This window comes from Protopterus annectens, chromosome 10.part0 (assembly GCF_019279795.1).
Source record: "Protopterus annectens isolate FY-2018-M chromosome 10.part0, PAN1.0, whole genome shotgun sequence".
In the NCBI taxonomy this organism is placed as follows: Eukaryota; Metazoa; Chordata; order Ceratodontiformes; family Protopteridae; genus Protopterus; species Protopterus annectens.
The window spans coordinates 66163846-66184216 of NC_056744.1; the positions used below are offsets into that span (position 1 = coordinate 66163846).

At 38.1% G+C, this 20371-nt stretch overlaps 1 protein-coding gene across 1 annotated transcript in view; it reads left to right on the forward strand.

The window, feature by feature from the left end:
* The window catches only part of PIK3R6 (phosphoinositide-3-kinase regulatory subunit 6), a 738015-nt gene that overhangs the window by 644660 nt on the left and 72984 nt on the right, over window positions 1-20371 (forward strand). The window contains exons 15-16 of the mRNA XM_044085023.1: window positions 8714-8804; window positions 16844-16926. Of these exons, the coding sequence (XP_043940958.1) occupies window positions 8714-8804; window positions 16844-16926 (174 nt within the window). The remainder of the gene's footprint in view (window positions 1-8713; window positions 8805-16843; window positions 16927-20371) is intronic.

The following is a 20371-nucleotide window of genomic DNA, read 5'->3' on the forward strand; positions in this document are numbered from 1 at the left end:
GTGGCAGGTAATTTTTTCTAAAGATGCTGTGACTTATACCTGTGACAATGAAAATGAAACTGCAAAATAAACGACCAGTCTATGTTTGTCATCAGAAATACATATCAGGAAACAAGAGCTGAGTAAAGTGCTAGGTGTTTCACACAATACAAACGAAAACAGATGCACCAAACAGGAAGGAAAAGTCACTGGAGGATTCTTGAATAGATTAAGAACAGTGACTATTCCTCACTACCTAGTGTGATCACCTATAGTTGGCAATATTATACAGTATAGGTTCATAGGTTCATAGGTAGGTACTAGGCTATTGGCCCTAGGGCCTGTATAAGCCTAGCCAAAAAGGTACCCTGGCTTTCACCACCCAAGAAAATTATTTTCCTTTGCTCCTGTTGAGCAAAGCCCCAGAGGTGATCCCCAGGGTGAATTTCCTATTTCCCATCCAATCATCAAGATTTTTCTTCAAGATTGCTAATGAGAAGCTTTGTTTGATATAACTAGGTAGTTTGTTCCAGAGTATGGGAAGTCTCTGGGACAGGTATCTATCCCTCCAGCATGTTCTGTTTATTGTAGTGACAATGTTTAGGTCCCTAGAGTGTGTAGCTCGGAGGGATTGAGATTTCTTTAAGTGGAGCATGTCCAACAGCTCTGGGTTTGACATAGCTTTGTATGTTAGGCAAAGATTGCCTCTATGTGAGGGAGTAAAGCTGGAGTTTTTTGAGACGGTCTGCACAGGGCAGCTATTTGAGGCTGGTAATCCTCTTTGTGAGGTATTTCTGCTGCCTTTCCAGTTGTTGTAGATGTCTTGTGAGGTACATACCAAAAGGGGCGTTGTACTCTATAATGGGTCTAATAAGTGACGAGTAGAGGGGAACAATGATGTATTTTTTCCTGGAAGAGAAACCTTTTGTGATGAGGTGTGCCACATAGAAGGATTTCCTGACTACTGTCGCGATGTGATTATCAAGGGAGAGACTACTGTCCACCTGTGTCCCAAGGTCTCTTATCACACTTTCGGTGTTAAGTAGACACCTATGTGATAGCTCATGGGTACAGAGATTTTACCAAAGGAGATTACAATGCACTTTTTGGGATTGAGCTTGAGGCCATGGCTTTGACACCAGGCATCTGTCTCAGTGAGGCCCTTTTGTAGGATGTCCACATCATTAGGAGTATCGATTATGACTCCTAATTTGCAGTCATCTGCGAACTTCATTAGCCAAAGACCTTCTGTGTTAGCCTGTACTTCAGAAAAGTCAATACCAAACAGGAGAGGACCCAGGACTGAACCCTGTGTTACTGCACTTGTCACTGGTCTGAAGTTAGATTTGGAGTCTGCTAATTTCACAATGTGGGTTCTGTCAGAGAGCCAGTTGGGAACCCATCTTGTAACATAGGGATTAATACCAGTTTAGTGAGTTTATCTTTAATTCCAGAGTGGGGGGTCATGTTGAACGCCTTGGGGAGATCTAGATAGGCTGTGTGAACCACCTTACCCTTGTCTACAGCTTTGGTGACTGCTTCAAATAAGTCTGTCAGGTTTAAGAGACATGATCTGCCTTTTACAAACACGAACTGGGTGGGGTCCAGAGTTTGGAGATTACCAATGTCTTTGTTTTATAAGTTTCATGATGATATGTTCATGGCCTTGCAGACCAGGCTCGTTAGGCTAATGGGGCAGTAGTTCCCGGAGTCCATGGTGGCGCCCCCTTTGTGGAGTGGGATAACTGTCACTGTGCACCATTCAGTGGGCACAAAGCCTGAGGTGATGCTATGATTGAAAATGGTGCTTAGGTGGGGCGCCAGTTCATTCTGTAGTTCATGTAGAACACAGCCTGGGATGTTGTCAGGTCCCATGGATGCTGTGTTCTTGGTTTTGGAAAGTGTGGCTTTTACCTGTGCAGCCATGATTACAGGAACCTTGCATTATTCCAGTATAGAGATGGGCCCTTTAGGGGGTGAGAGAGGGGTAAAGTTAGCACTGAACCTATCTGCCAGGATATTGGCAATATCAGTTGGTTCTGTATATTTAGTGCCATTGTACTGTAACTCAGAGTAGATCTGAGTGTTGCCATTGAGATTCTTGACATAGCTATAGAATGCTTTGTGGTTTTCTTTAGAATCAGTGGCGATTTTGTCTTCATAACTAGCTTTGGAGGATTTTATGAAGGATCTCAGCTTCTTACTGAGGCTGACCAGGGAGTTCCTCCAATCATGGGATTTTACTCTTTTTTGCAACAGTTTCTTTCTTCTGTTGTAGAGTTTGTTTATGGCAGGGGACCACCAGATTGGCTTCCTTTTTTTTGGAGGATAGCATCTTGGTTCTGTTAGGGATAGCACAATCCATGCACTCGTGTAAGTGCTTATAAAGTGCATTTGTGTAGGATTCAGCAGTCATATCTCTATTGTCCATCTACATGGGTGTCGTGAAGTTTGCCACTTCTGTCTTAAGAAGCGTGAAGTTGGCTTTGGAGAAATTTTTTATGGTGGTGTGGTTTCCCTAAAGGGGGGTGGGGGCAGGATGTGGATGTCTAGGGTGATTAGCTTGTGGTCGGATCTGACCAACAAGAAATTGACCTCTGGTATGGAACACCAGTCACCCATGTTGGTAATGACCAGGTCTAGGATATTGCTGCCCCTGGTGGGGGTGTGGATAAGTTGATCCAAGGCATTGGAAATTATGAATTCCAGAAAACGTTGAGCAAAAGAGTTGGTACATGAGTAGTTTTCCCAGTTAATGGTGAGGTAGTTGAAATCACCCATTATGAGGGTGTTGGGTTGTTCCCTAATATTTTCCAGTGTATCAAGAAATGAGGAGTGGGAATCCTGGGGCATGGTTGAGGATCTGTAGCAAGTTACAGTTTGGATTGCTGTCTAGCCCAGATTTAGTTGCACATGGATAATCTCAGATGCATTATGCTGAGTAACTAGCCTGGAGGTGTGGAAATCCTTAATGAATATGGACACGCCTCCACCTTTAGTGTTTTGGTCTGGGTTAGGTGGCCGAAAGGTGTGGTAAGAATTATAGCCTGGTAATTCAGGGGTGCTCTCTGGAGCCTTGAACCAGGTCTCTGTCACTGCACAGATATCGATGTTCTCCATTTTAAGGAGTGCCTCGAGTGAATGCATTTTGAGGTTTAGACTTCTAGCATTGAGTAGCATTACCCTCAGATTTTGCTTGCTTGTACCTGTTACGGTGGTGAATTTGTCATTTGAACCTTGCCTAAAAAAGGTGCTATAGGGGTGGCAAGAGCCTTAGCCAGTATCCAGAATCCCAAGAGCGACAGGTGCAGGCCATCTCTGGAAAAGCATCATGGTTTGTTGATCATGTCATGCCAGGCAGACAGGTACTGGATCCCCTTAGAATGACATCAGAAGCTTAGCCAATTGTTGAAGTCAATCATTTTGTCCTTGTACTGTGGTATCATTCTGGGTGATGGCAGGATACTACTCAGGGCTAGGGTCATACCTGCCTGGGCTGCAAAATCAGAGAGTTCCTCCATGTCTCTTTTCATGGAGTCCAGGGAGGTACATCTCAAGTCATTCACAGCAACATGGACAATGACAGTCATATTTGTACTTGTGGAGTGACCTGAGTGCATGCATTATATGGTGGATCCTGGCACCTGACAGGCAGTTGACAGTTACTTTCTCCTTGTTTAGCCTGGTGAGTGGAACATTAGTGTGCCTGACTATAGAGTCACCTATGACTAGAGTGCTGGGTACGTTGTTATGCTTTATGGGCTGTGGTTGAGTGGCACCCTGAGTTTGTGGGCTGTGTGTCATTTGAGCTGTTTTGGGGGGTGGAGGTTGCTTGCGTTTCTGTTTTGAAGGTCTCTGTTCCTTGAGTAGATTTTTATTGAGAGCCTCCATGAATGTAGGTGTGTGTTTTGTGTTTCTATATGTCTGTTTTGGTGGTGTAGGTTTTGAGGGACTATGTGATGAGTGTGGTGAGGTGCAAGTGTTTACCTTCTCCTCTTGACTGTCTAGTCCAGTTTTGGGTGAAGAGAGCTTTGCTTCCAGTTTGGCTATATAAGTGCATCTCTCACAAGTTGTAGTGTTTGGTGGTAGGAGGAGAGGGTTGTCTTTGTACATGAGGCAATTGCTGCATTGCCCCAAGATGCCCAGATTCATCAGGTAGACAGAAGAAAACACCGGGAGCTGACCCTTAGACATGCCTGGATAGGTGCTTATTTATTAAGTGCTAAAACTGTTTTCCTCTAGACAAGTGAGGAAAGTTGAATGTTGTAGTAATGTGTAGCTTATTTAGTGCTTACAACAAGTACTGAACAAGTGCTGAGAACAAAGAAACAGATTTGAGTGCCAAAACTAAAAAACTGGCTAGTTTTAAGGGAAAATGTAAAGAGCAGGCTCCGAGAATAGTTTAATAGTTTAACCCTAGCTAAGCGGCGATGCATAAAGTGTTTTTTTTATATATAACAGTAGCAAATGAACAAACTGATTTAAAGAAATTAACCAATTAACCAATAAAAAGCTAAAAACTGAGCCCCATTCCAGCAGTCTTCAATCAGACAAGTTCTAACTGCACACTCCTGCCACTAGGGTGCAGGGGAACCTTCTCCGAAAAAAGATGGTCTGGATTAGTGCTCAGGTTATAAAACCAAAGCTAGATGACAGTTACTCAGCAAATATTTGGAAGTCTTCAGTTTTTTAGAAGGAGAAATGTTGATTCCATTTGTTAACATGCATGTGGAATTTTAAAAGGCACTACAAACTGATATTTAAAATGAATAGTTTGACAGTGTTACTGCTTTGTTTTGTGTATTTATAGGTTCATAGACAAGTACTTTTAAGCCTAGCCAATTTCCCTTTTTGCTTGAAATAACGTATCCCATTTGCTTTTATACTGGCCTTACCTATGCCATGGTGAATAATTACATATTACCCCTAATGAGAGTAACTGGGATCATACCATCGATAATTTGAAGACCCATGTATGGGGTAAAGCATTTAGGAGTTGCCTCTGTCCATTAGTAGTATAGGAGTAAAGTTTCTGTTTCCCATCCAAGGATCTAATTTGGGGGTGGGATTATTGTGGCTATAAACCCATGACAACTGTAGCAGATTAATGTCTTGCTAGTGTTGTTCCTGTACTACAAGGGTAACAAAAATATAGAAAATATGTTTTAAAGGGCAAAAAGTGAAAAAGGACAAAAGTGAATGCACCAATGATTGGAATCCCGGACAGCATTTGCCAAAAACATCTTAATGAAAAACACTTTTTTTTTAAGTGTTTTGGTGGGGGGGGGGGCAAAGACCCCCCACTCCCCAAACATATATATATATATATATATATATATATATATATATATATATACCAACTCTGATGACATCTTGTACAACTTGCCGACAGTGATTACATATGAAGGAAAACCAATTACTGGCAAGATGAAGCTCAGACAGTTGAAGTTCAAGAGGTCAAGCTTCGGCCACCAGTAGGATAACTGAGTTAAAGTGAAGTTTCTAAGGAAGGCACTGTAAAAGAGATGTTATTAATTGTTAAGTGCAGTAAATGTTTGTCTGTAAGTTTGTGTGCACAAATATTTTGCCTGATAAGCTCTGATTGCCAGGCAGCACTCTGACCAGAAATAATAGGTGGGTAAATGGGTGTAGATCATAGAACCAGTGAGCTGCATTGACTGTAACATGTTTTAATTTCATAGTTTCATAGGTAAGTACTAGACTAGCTGCCTTTGCAGACCATTTTAAGCCTATCCAGTTTCCTTTTTGGTGCTTGAATTAACCCATCCTACGGTCAATAATTATATATTACCCTTAATGAGAATAGCTGGGATCATACCACAGATAATTTGAAAAGACAATGACAGTTAGCATGCTGGCAACAGTAAATGGGATTTTCAAATCCAGCTAGTGGTCTTCAATCAAGTGGAAGACTGGCAAGAGTACATAGTTGCAGGGCACAAACTTAAGAGTTGGAGGACAAGTGACAAAATTAAAAATATACATTCTTAAAGAAACTGGTGCTTGGAAGACCCCAGGTACGAAGCAAGAGAGTATGCAGAATGACTGGAGGTAAAAGGGTGTCAGTCTTTCAATAATCATCACAAAACTTGTTCCCTAAACCTGTAGTAAAGGGTATTTCATGTGTCACATGCCAGGCTCCTGCATATCCCATATATACTAGCAATAAGGCCAAAAATGACTGAAGTGATCCATTATGAGCTAACTGGTAGAATACATGGTAGTTTCAAATTCATAGCAGTGGAATGAGTAATTGTAAGGACCTGCGCCCTGAGATGAGGTTCTGATACTGATTATCCTGATTCCAATTACAACTGCATACAGTTCTCAGGTCTTCTAAAAGTTTAGCTTCAAATTCTTCTTCCTTTTGCTGATTTCTAGTATGATTTACTATATTGTAAATTAAAGGACCTATAACATGCCATTACAACACACAAAAGTTTAATCAGTGAAAGAGGAGCCCAGAGTACTTGGACATGTACCCAAGAGTCTGTAGTTGAAAATACAAAATATTGCCATACTGACCCCTTTTCATGAGACCAACTTTTATTTATGTATCTGGGGTCTACACAACAGCTGACCATCAGCTGTTACCACTGCCTGTTGTCAGTCTCAGTCTCAGGCTGGCCATCTACTCCTCAGCCTGAGGCCACTGGCAGCTAGTGGAACCATCACCCATAGATGGTATTCCTACCAATCCCAACAACATGCACACATGTGAACAGGGCTCCATGGACTCCAACAGAGAGCACACACAGATCCTGTACTATTCCCCACTGTATAGATGAACAGGCTGCTGGTTGCCCAAGATTTGACCCTTAGCAGCTTGCCAAGCTTGCTACAGATTCTGGGTCACCATAATTAAGGGGGATCTTCATACAGAAGTGCTAAATAGTCAGCTTTGAGACCTGCTTTTATGGAGGGCTTTATTCTTGGAATGATAAAGTCTATTAGCATTCTATCCATTATCCTGTCATTGCAGATTTCTGTGTTATGATTATATAAAATTGAAGCAAGTTAATTAGTATTAATACTGAGACTCCAAGTGGTACTACTTACATCTGATATAAAATTAACATTAATTACATTATACATTTGTATTTTTTCTGTTACCACACCTAAATAAAGCAGTAACTCTTTTACTGTTGGGTGAATATTTTTTTCTATGATTGACTGGTTGTTGCTCACTTTTCCTGTTTTTATACACTGCCAAAAAATCCTAAAGATTTCTGCCTTCCAACAAAACCAGTACCATAGCATAGGCACTTCAGTCTATCCTTCTTAAATGAACAGTGCTGTGCTTTTAACATTAAAAAATATAAGCATCTTATAATATTGCTCACCATATGAATATGTGCATAACAGTTCTGTATTGATAAAAAAGGTGTTCTTTCCCTTGGTATATATGGTCATCTCATTCAACTGCTTCAGACATGCTTGTTATCTTAACTGACACATAAACGTACTATATACGTACTTTTGGATAATCCTCTTGTTCACACGAGTGCTTACTGAAATGATAACAGCTGAAGTAAAGTAAATATGTCAAGCTGCCTTGTAAGAGAATTTTTTGTACATGATACATATGGGTCATTTTCTCTTTTGCTTAATTTTAGACTTTGAATAATTTTAACACTATGTAAGTGATCATAAATTTAGGCAGGATTGGAAGAAAGCGTTAGCTAGTTAAAAATCCACCTGCATAATATCTAATCATAGGAAAGCTTCATCTGTGAATTGTGGAATTATAACTTGACAGACAACTTTTTGAGTTCAACTGGCTGTACAAAGATAAAGAAAAGGGAAATTTTCACAAAACATGGGTATCACTGATGACACACTCTTGTATGTCTCACAGGCAATGATTTCCTTTCCAAAACACTGGTCAGGAAGGTCAGTACCAGGTAGCTGGATACCATGAGCTGTTTTTTCATCCATTTGTAACTCAACACGGTAAAAGGGTAGCTCAAAGGAAAGCAATCCATCATCCAGTCATAAAAGAACAACAAAACCAACCAGAATTGATTTCATCTTTATAAACTCCTGTTATTTAAATTCTCCCATACTAACTGAACACTCATTGGCATAACCAGCAGTAACATTTTTAATGAGGAAAAAAAATAGCTGCATTAATTTAGCTGATAACCCATTAATACAGAAATCCTATCTTAGTGTGAATTTCATGGCCTACAGCATGTCAATGTCTGTTATTAATTGTCTGATTGATATTGATACTGGTTGATAAACTGATTGACTGTGACTGGGCTCACTTCAGATTTCTTCAAAGTAAAACCTTGATCCAGAGAAAGGAAAAATAAAATATCGCAACATCTATATTGAAAATGTACAATTTTAACTTTCATTTTAATACAATAAATAAACAGGCTGGATAATATGTATTAATATTATGATTTTTGGCTACTGTATAGCTGGCATCAAATATTAAACATGATTATGTATAATCTGGTACATAATATAATAAGACAATTAAATGTTTTATAAATTTTAAAGCTACCAACAATTTCAGTGACCTTCCCAGGACAAGGGTAATAAGAACTCATGTAAGTATGTTCAGTGGATTTTCTATGCAAACAGTATACATTAAATGTATATGGAATGATCACTGATCATGTTTATTAGAATATCTGAATTTCAAGTGCATAGTATTCTTCCTCCATTTTAGTGTTTTGTTTTATTTTTTTTTTTGTTGTAGATTTCCTTCTCTGACTACAGCTTACAACCCATTGAGGAGACGTTTCTTACTGAGTTGGAGGCCATAATTGAAGAGCCTGATTGCCCGAAAGGTACACAAATTTTAAAGCAGTATTATCCAACGTTATCTTTATGTCTAAGGAACTAGCAGTGTCAGGTTTGATCATATCCTCTTTCCTCTAACAACTGTACTCTATAAGCCAGAAAAACACTTTCAGATTCCTTATGTTCTATTTTTTAACTACCAGTACTTAAAAACGGGAAAATGAAAATGCCTCCAATTATAATACAATGAAAGTAGTGCAATAAACATATGAAGACTGCTGCATTAGTTGGTTTACCAGCTAGATTATAAGCCCTATGAATGTAAAAATGTTTGTTTCATGACCTATATGATGTAAAAACATGGGGTCTCATTGGGTGGGGTTTTTAAAAATTTATTTCATTCTCTATCTGCCTTGTTTCCTAAAGACTATACAAGTTAAATTCTTCTAATTCTCAACCATAAAGCTTCTAATGGACATCACATACTAGTTTTAATAACCATCACTGAACTGACTCCGTCTCATCTATGACATTATGCTGATGAGGTCTCTGGAATTGTATACAGTTCTCCATTTGAGGCCTTATCAGCTGTGTGCAAAGATGAAGAGTAATGTTAAATTGTACACTAACGATGGTGCTATACTGCTGTTACAGCTTTCTTTCCTAAATTTCTGCTTTCTAGGTACATTATTTTACAAGTTCCTCTAGTTTCTCCAAGTCTCTTTTTTGGCTTTCTATGTCCTCTGTTAGATCATAGTCACAAGGCTGATCATAAATTACTAAAAATTAAAAAACAAAACCTTTTTTATAACTACTTCTGAAGTAGAAATGGAGGAACGAAGCGTCCCTTCTGTACCCCCATCACATAAATTTTATATTTTCAATCCAAGTTTGCATAACCTCAGAAAGAAAAGAAAAGAAAAAAGAAAAGAAAAAAGTCTGATTTCTAGAAAAATGTTACTAGGCCCCAGTTCTGTGCAGCCGGAGAATGATAATACAAAAGCAATGATGCTGGGGACTAAGAAGGCTCTCCCCTCAGCTTAACCAAAGCAGCTGTGACCCTTTTTCATCTACTGATTTACAACAGCCTATTTTACAGTCATACTGTTAAACCCAACTTTCCAAGTTAAAGACTGCAATCTCCTTCTTAGTAGCATTGCCTAATGTATACATCGTATTGTTTATTAACAGACCTGTCAAACTTTAAACAGTAATAGGCTCTAATATCTATCATCTAGCATTACCATTTGGATGTGGGCACCTGACATATGAAACATAACTGTAGATATAAATTGTGTGCATTCAGCCTTTACTTTTATTCAGTCTTTGTACTATTTATTCAAAAAAGGAATACTCTGTAGGGGTGAAGTGCCTTCACACAAAAACGAATATCCAGAGAAAAAGAATGAAAGGCACACCACGACAATCGAAGCAAACCTCCAAAATTCAAGAAGTTTTATTCACCAGTAAGCGCTTTCACGTCTCATATGACGCTTCTTCAGACTTTAAAATCAAATACACTGTAAGTGCTTAAATAGTCTACTCATCTGTAAGAACCAATGACATTAATAAACTAATTAACATCAAAATATACTGAAATCCGAAACTACACTTAATCATGTGAATCAACTTGCTCAGAAAACTTTATACATTTATAAAAAACATATAAAAAAGACATATATAAAAAAGAACATATGTATATGTATGTGTTTCTAAGTAACACAATATAGATACCTTTTTTAAAAAACCTATTAAAAACTAAATAAATATTGCAGGCCATTAATGTCTAAGGGGTCTATCCTTGAGAAATGATAGGGTCTCCTTGAAACCATTTCTCAAGGATAGACCCCTTAGACATTAATGGCCTGCAATATTTATTTAGTTTTTAATAGGTTTTTTAAAAAAGGTATCTATATTGTGTTACTTAGAAACACATATATATATATACATATGTTCTTTTTTATATATGTCTTTTTTATATGTTTTTTATAAATGTATAAAGTTTTCTGAGCAAGTTGATTCACATGATTAAGTGTAGTTTCGGATTTCAGTATATTTTGATGTTAATTAGTTTATTAATGTCATTGGTTCTTACAGATGAGTAGACTAAGCACTTGCAGTGTATTTGATTTTAAAGTCTGAAGAAGCGTCATATGAGACGTGAAAGCGCTTACTGGTGAATAAAACTTTTTGAATTTTGGAGGTTTGCTTCGATTGTCGTGGTGTGCCTTTCATTCTTTTTCTTTGTACTATTTATATTTAATCATTTTCTGACTACCCACTTAGTGCATTTCGGAGTCATGGGGGACTTGATTGCTGTCCTCACACTCTGGGCACACAACACAAAAAATAATCCTGGAGAGGTGTGCCATTTATTTTTAGTCTTGTACTGGTGCAGTTACATTGTCAGTATCTTGAATAGAATACCTGTTTTTTATCAATCCAGTTGTGTGATTTTTTGGCAACACGAAAAATTCAAGCTTTTTCTTCCAGATATTCTGCACTTGCAAAGACACTGAAATATACAAACTCACTAGTGAGTACTACTGTATTCTACTGGCTACATCCTGTATAAAGTTCTGCATCCTTTAACCAGCGTGTTTTACAAATGCTATTACCTTAGTACCTGCTGTATGCTTGCCAAAACTATAATGCAAATTTCTGTGTGGACTGTGCCATATGTTGTTACAAGTCTGAAAAGGCAACATCCTGTGCTGTATTCTGAGCTAATGACCAACTACCCAGACAATGAATTCTTATTAAATTTAGCATGTCATTCCCGTTGGAAATTCATGCTTTTTAGGTGCTGTATGTCACACATTTCTTAGCATCATAAAATGTTCTCCTCTTCAGTATTCATGTATTTTTAATAGCTGCTTTATCCCATTTAGGGCCATAAATGGGGGAGCTGTAGCACATGCAGCAGTCAGTGCAGTTAAGGCAGGCAACTAAGTCTGGGCCATAGATCACACACGCATGCACAAACACATACACAAATGTGCACTAATACATATACAGCTAATCTCAAGGATTGCAACTCACCTGCCTGCATGGCTTTGGAATGCAGAAGGAAAGCAGATCACTTGGTAAAAAACAGAGCAGACACTGGAAGGACACACAAACTCCACATAAGAGGCACCCTCATATTAAAATAAGCAGAAAAAACAAGCACTGTGATGCAGACATTCTAACCACTGCTGCACTGATTTTGTTAAGTTTCATTACAACTGAGATCAAACTGACAGTGATGTAGTTTAATATTTGTCTACTAATATTTATTATAATATAATATAATATAATAATATTTAATATTTGCTCTATTAAAGAGGAGTCACACCTCTTCTGCTGTGGATTATAATTAGTGCCATAATAATGTAAATGTCTAACAGTGCTGAGAATTAAAGCTATGAGCTGTAAACAAGTTGCTTCCTGTGGTCCAGGATTTGACACCCTCAGCCATTTGCACACTGTGTGACCCTGAGCCAGTCATTTAATCACACGTGTTTTAGAACTCATTATTGATCTTCTGGGCCGCATGCTTAGCAAGCACCAAAGAACCTATTTAGCATAGTATTACCGAGGCCACAGTTATAACTTATATGGTATCTGTCTATGTGCTTAGTGGTCTTATCTCATTCACACTGCCTTTATGAGATTACTATATACCCAGAACTAAGACTTGGTGTCCATTCATTATTTATGTTGCATTTACTTAGGTTCTTATGTTCATATCTATAGTTTACAAGGCTTGTGGTTCAGGAAAGCATTGCCTGATCCTCTGCTTAAAGTTCAGGGGAGTACCAGACTGGGGAATGGCAATGGGCACAAAGCTGCACCTCTATGCCTCTGTGTGTGTGTGTGTGTGTGTGTGTGTGTGTGTGTGTGTGTGTGTGTGTGTGTGTGTGTGTGTGTGTGTCTGTGCATGTATGCATATACCGTTCTTTTTTCTTTCTTAAAGCAAGAAACATCTATATTAAATTATCACATATGACATAGGCCATCATACATTTATATAAATGAAAAACTATACTGACATATTTGTAGGTGCAAATATTATACATCGGAAACCATATTGAGATAATTTTAATTGCAAACATTATGCATCACTTATAATCTACCCAATCATGTCAGTCAGACATTACATAACTCATTCAATCCTGATTTCTTTTAGACATCATTCCTCTTCTGCATGTATTGTTCTCACAATTCCCATTTTTTGTATGTAATTTGCTCCTACCCTTTTCTAAAGGTCCCAATTTCAGTTGTTTTATCCCTATTATTATATTCAGTACTTCTAGAACAGTTGATTTAGACTTTGATTTCCATTTTCTAATAATTATTTTTTTGCCAGCCGCTATAATTAGACTCAGCAAGACATTATTATGTCTAGGCAATTCCGATTCTTTATCATAACTCAAAAAGATCATTTCCACAGTTACACCAATTTGCTCACTCAGGATTTCTGACAGAGTAGTTTGCAGGGAATCTTTAATGTCTGCCAACTCGTTATACTCCAAGAAAATATGTTCCCAGTTACCTCTTTCTTTTTTGTCACACTTCCAAGATTTGCTGTCTACCTGAGGAAAAATTCTTTGGAGTCTTCTTGGGGGTATAAAAATATATATGTAAACACTTCCAAGCAAAGATCCTAACTCTTATATACTTCCTTGCATAGTTGGGAGACATACATATATCCACCCATTTTTTTCTTTGTGAATTGCTCATCCAGTCTCTCTTCCCAATTCTTTATAACCTCCTCTGATTGATTCTTGTAGTTATCATGCAATATTTTATATGCTCTAGTAATTATTCCTTTTTAACAGCAGCTTCTGTTGTAGATTCTACTAAAAACTCTACCAGAGCTGGTCTTTCTCTTAGGATCCCCCTATTTCTTTCTGTTTGCCTATACTCTGACATCAATCCTTGATAGGGAAGGCAATCTCTACCTGCATTCTAAATAAATTCTTGGTGTCTTTCCATTCTGTTACCTTTCCCTTTCTAATTATTTGATACCAATACCTAGGTTCTTTTGCCAGTTTTCTCCAATAAATTCCAGCCACCTCTTGCCTATTATCTGTTTTCCTAATTGCAGTCATCTGTATCAGCAAAATCTCCTTCCTCCATTCCCGTGTTCGTTTTGTTCTTAGAATACTTTCAGCTACTTTATGAATGTAATATTCTGTATGGTTATTGTTATTCTCCTTAAGGATCTGCATCCAAAATCCTAGTCTCCTCTTGATTCATGAGCTCCCCCCTTGTATCATCATCATCCATTTCCACTTTGAATTCTACGTTTCTGCTTGTGCTGTGTATAGGAGCCTTATTCCTGTTACAAGACTCAAGACATTACTGTAACTATAAAGTTGCTTAACTGGATTTTGTTTTGCTATCATTCTGATTATTGCAGGGGCATCTTATAATATGATACAAATAAATGTCTCCAAGGCAACTGACTAGAGCCACAACAGTTTTACTAAAGTAACAGCACTGTTTTGACCTGTATGATACCCTTCTTTGGGTCACACTACAAAAAAATAAATAGCAATAATAACAATAATAATAATAGTAATAATATTAATAAAAAAGAAAAGCTTTTCAGGAGACAAAGTTATACAGATGTCAGCTACTTGTTATAAAAAAACAAAATCTCACTTTGAAACATCACAGTTCAGACTAAAGCATTCAATAATTAAACTTTGTTAGTAAAGAGCTTTATTTTACACTGTGTGATGGAGTGTATGTCATCCTCTTATGCTTTCTTATCCTTTTCTTTTTTCACTTTTATGTTCAACCGTCTCCTTCAATCTTGCATTTAGCAGACCAGATCAACTACCATCCAATACAATGGATTCCAAGTGGCTATAGAATGCATGAACCCTCTCATGTGTTCTAAAGCCCTTAAAGAACTATAGCCTTCAGGAGTCCTTCTCACCTTGACAGGGAAAAAACACACACACACACACACACCAAATCTATTGAAAAATCATCATCATAATCATCAGCCCCCTTTTTCCCATTTTCAACATTGGGTCTGAGTGTAATGTTGAATGGTGTTTCGCTTGATTCAATGCCACTCTCCTACCTTCTTCAGCAGACATGCCTGAATGTCGCAGGTCTCCACTTGCACAGTCCATCTATTTCTTTCCTACATGCCTTTGTTTCCTTTTGTCTTCTTTTTGTCTGTCTCAAATCTTCTTCAACAGGGTATCTTCTGCTGTTCTGACGTGTCCAAGCCACTGTAATATGTTCTCTTTGACCTGTTGTGCATTTGGAGCTACTTTGGCCTCTGTTCTGATGTCCTCATCTTTTTGTCTGTCCCACAGTGTGCATCATACCACCCATTTCAGGCACTTCATCTCCATCACGTCTAACTTCCTCAACTGCTCTACCTTTACTGCCCAGGTTTTTGTACCTTGCAGAAGTACTGGTCCCACCACTGTTTTGGGCACCTTACTTTTTAGCTTCTTTGGCATTCTTCTGTCAGACACTACCTCTGATGGATGGTGCCAGTTGGCTGCAGCCCTTCTGATTCCCACTTTGAACTCCTCATTTAGACTTCCCATCTCTTCAACCACCCCACACAAATACATGAAGCTGTTAACCTGCTCCACTGTTTGTTCTACCCCAGTTCTCAGCTTCTTCTGATGCCCGTCCATTTGCTACCAGTACAACTGTCGTATTTGTACTCAGTTTTATCCCATGTGCCTTCACTTTTGCACTCCCATTCCCTAGCCTTTACTGAAGTTCCTGCTCAGAGTCTAACTGTAATACCACATCATCTGCATACAGAAACTTTGCTGATCTGTCCCTGTTTGCTGATGTGGACTCAGAGCTGAACCCTGATGCACACACACTCCTAGTGGGAACCCCTCTGTTAGACCAAACACTGCTTGGACTTGAGTTATTGTGCTGTTGTACATATCCTGCACTAATTTTACCAGTGTTTCTGAAACCTCAACCACTGCAGGGCTGCCCAAATCAGCTTTCTTGGGACCTTGTTATATGCTTTCTAAAAGTCTCAGAATGACCATTTGGACTTTTTCCTCATCTCTAGCTTCTTCTCAACTATCTGTCTCACTGCAAACATTGGGTCAGTTGTGCTGCATTCTGATCTGAATCCAAACTGCTCATCTCCCATCTTACTTCCTGCTACTCTTCGTATTCATCTATCAATCACTCTTCCCAGAACTTTAATGCAGTGTGACAGGAGTTTGATACCTCTGTACTGCCCACAGTTCTGGATGTCTCTTTCATACTTGAACATTGACACTAGAATGCTTTTCTCTCCATACTACTATAACCACATGAGCCATTTCTCCCCTATCTCACCCAACATCTTTATCATATCTGCTGCTTTCCCTGACTTCTGTGTCCTTAGTGCTGTTCTTCTTTTATGGTGGGCTCCTCTTCTTCTTTCACTGTAGGCTTTGTCTAGGGCAGTAGAGCTTCTGCAGGGTTTTCTTCTTTCACACGTGCTGTTTTAGTGCCATTCTTCTTTAACTACACCTTATTTCCTTTTCTTCCTGAGGTGTTAGAGCCCAGAGTAATTTGGGCTTTCTCTCCAGTCACCTTACTAGTCATCAGGCTAGTCTCTGTTGATTATACCCTTCTCTGAGACTGCTTGCAGTTGATTGTGACAACCAGTGGTTTATGCTGTGGGCTGACTGTTTCACTGGGGTTGACATTGTAATTGCTGAGTCTACCCTAGTGCCCTTTCCTTCCTAGAAGAAGGTCTACCTGGTTGCATGTTGGCCACTCTTGAAGACACTTCTGGAAAAATACCAAAAAAAAAAATATATTCCTTAAGTATAAAGGCTTTGGATGCATGCAAGAGTTCTGCAGCAATAATAAATAAATGGAACACTTAAACCAACATTAACCTTTAGTAACAGAGATTTATAAAATAATATTACCAGTCCGAAATTGTACAGAATGTTGCAGAATCTGGCATTTGATTCCAAGTAGACATTTAGTAGTGCAATGAATTACACTTTCAAGTGGTAATTTTAATATGATCATTATGTTTTGCACTTAGAAGGTTAGTGGGCACAGTGGTGTAATATTACTTATTTATGTTGTATTTCAGATAGCACTTTAATGAAGAGAAAGAGTGTGTCAGTTGGTTTTATGGGAGCAATGGGTACAGACATTTCCATCGACTACAAGAAGGTAAGTAATGTATATACTGTACTGATACTGATGTGGAACTGTGTGGATAAAAGAAGTCTCCACAGCATTATAATCAAATACCTTTGTACAAAACAGGGAAAAAATAAATGTATATGTTTCTGACTATACCTTAGGTAAATGCTAAAGTAAAATCAGTTGGGATATTGTAAGAGAATGTCTGTTTGCCTTTGGATATTGTTCCTTCCAAATTTCAGACAAGTGTCACAACTCAAGAAAACTGCTCTTATTTCAGCACACTCAAAAGTCGCACATGGTGGTGTCGCTTTACAAGAGAGGCAGCTGTAGTGCAAGTGATGGTTACTGTGTAATCTCAAAACATTTATGCATCACAATGGCAATTAAAGGATTTACAGTGGTACATCTAGGTGGACTGACTTTGTGTCTGTATTGGGTCATATATGTATCACAGAATTCATGCACTCAAGGCCTACACAAGCACAGATGTGCACATGACCTTGGTGTTACTTTATATAGCATAAGACAGTGAAAGACCTTAGTAGGTTACACAAATCCTTCTTCAGCTTTCAACTTCTTGTCAGATTGGTATATGCCAAACTGCGTGACATTAACTCAGTTCAAAGGTTAAAAGGAGATATTATAAATGTATGGCTGCCTAAAGAGTCATCTAAGAGTCTGTGACTTGCATGTAGGAGTTCATATCTGGATTTTCCCATATAGGCATGCAACCTACATTTAAACTGTGTTTATAGTAGCTAAAAAACACCATGAGAAATGAGAACCAATGCAATAATATTTATTAATATGGTAATGTAGAACATTGTGGACAATAATGAACACTGCAAAACACTATTATTGGTACTTTGTCTACAGGATATCAGAGAGGGAAAATGTATCTGTACCTCAAAGAGTGCAGCCTGAAAAAAGACATCATCATTCTATATGTATTGTGTATTTTCTACTCAAGGGGAGTTATTAAACAACAATATTTTTAGTAATGCTTCCAGATGCTAATGCAGCTTTTGTCAATGCATAAAATGGCATTATTATTGTAAAGTGATAATGAATTAATTTTACAGCCCTGAGTTAAATTGGGCTTGTTCTAGGTTCCATGGAAATATTGAGACAGTCACATTTAATTATTTATTGTTGACTAGGAGTAGCTAGGGTGGGGTACAAAGGGTTAGGGAACATAACACCAAGAAAATCTAGCATCACTATTGCTTACCATATAGATAACATTCCACTTAAATATTACACAGTCATTAGGAACTTGAGTATGTATATGTATTAACAGCAGAATCCCATTTGACCAACATGTGTCTGGGTGGTTAGAAAATCCTTCTGCCTTGCGCAACCTGTCCTTTGCAGTAGCTCATCAAAGTCCAAAAAAAGTAATGATCTCACTTTATCCATCCCTTATCAGGTACATTACCTAAGTCAGCTTGAGACCTCCAAGTTTAACACTAAAAGGATTTCATGTCTCAGCATCATTAGTTGCTCTGATCAACTAAAATTTTGTTCTTGTACTCACTGTCATACAGACTTTTGAGGGATAATCTCTGCTTAGCCTTCTGTGCTAAGAATGACCCAGCACACTTTGAGCTCCATCACCAAAAAAGAACCAGTTGTAAAACAATACCTATTCTAGCGACATAAACCTGTACTATTACATCAACACATGATGGCTTGGTAGATACGTTACCCAACATGTCCCCCATTTCTCAAATAGGCTTCTCTTAACTGTCAAGCAGAATACTTCCCTAGCAAACATTCCAACCAGTCTGGATGACTGGATGGGTGACACACATTTTTACTGGGCACTTGTGGGGAAAGTCTACTTAATGGAGACATTTTTACACTCCCACAATATTGGGTGATATGAGATTCTCAAAGGTATCCTTTGGCCATAAGCTTAGTAAAAACATATGAGTCTATGAACCTACAAATGTGCAGTTTGAAAAAGAAAAAGAATACTTTTTCAAAAGGGTTGCTACCGATAATTTATTGTATAACTTTATTAGTAAGAAGGTGATACAGATACAGACAGTGCTATTAGAAAGACTGAAAGAACATTCTTTGGAGAAGCAGAACTTGGTGTCATCTTAAACTGGCACTTCTGTTTAGGATTCATACAGGAGACAGAACACTAGAAGAACTGCCTTCTACAAGAAGGCAGAAAGGCTTTCAAAGTCCTATATTTTTAATAAGGGTTTATCACTACAGCCACAAAGTCTGCCAAAGGATTCTTTGATATGATAACAAGTCACATGAGTTTGAATAATGGTAACTTGAAAAAGAATTGAAACTCATACTTTTCATGGGGGGAACGTCCCACTCCTTTCATGCATGGATGTTAACCAAGTGCACCTGATGGGAAGGCAAATTTCTCTCCTTTCTCTGGAATCCAGTTGCAGTGCAGTTTTGCAGTCAGTAATTTTGGTACTCCTTGACTTCTCACTGAGAGTATACTTCCTGAAAGGACTAGAAATAATATCAAGTGGCATTAAACATGCACTTGCCAAACAAACATAATGTATACCATGTAACTGTCTGGATTTTTACAGATTTTCCAAAGTTTTGCTTCATATTTTTGGACTGTTCTTCATAAAATTTGTGTTTTTCTGGCAAATCATTGAGGATTTAACTCACTAAATAATGACAGATATTTGAGTTTCAGACTTGTTACCCTTCAGAAAGTATATGTTAATGAAAAACTTATTTTATCAACTTTCTAAGTCTATACGTGTAATATTTAAACTATGTCCTTAATTCTAGTGTTTGTCCCCCAATATTTTTGTCTTTGTCCAGATTCCTTATGGTAAGAGGTTGAGAGGTATGATGTTGTGGTGTAGTAACTGCACTACTGCTGGCCTTACTAGCAGCTTGATGGTGGTATATTCATGGTGCTGCAAAAGAGAGAGTAACAGAAACCTTTTCTCATTAAAAATGTGTTAACATACAGCTACCTTGCAGCTGAAAGCCAGATAACCTTACTTTATTTTTATTTTTGGAAAAGTAACAGAGGCTGCTAAATCAAAGAATAGTAAACCCATCTTCAATTTATTGGATCACACTACAACAGCTAGAATGGAATGACAGGGCAATATAGTCTCTAGTTAATGTATTTTGAATTTATTTCATTAAATAGTCAGGGAACTAGGTTAGGAGAAGGCAAAATAAGAATGGCTTACATACATGGACTTTTAGTAAGACCTCACATGGAAGGCTATTAGTTTACCAGCTTAGACAAAGGATTCATTCTCATTTGTGCTAAAAACTGACTAGTAGTGAGAAACTGAAGGTTGATAGTTTATGGCAGTCAATCCAGGGATTGAGTATAAATCAGAAGTGAGCTACAACACGAGTCCTGGAACTGGAACCAGTCTGTAGTTTCTGCTTAGGATATATCTTAGCAAATTACAATGATGATTTGGAAGGTATATTGTGCTTTTTTGAAAACAAC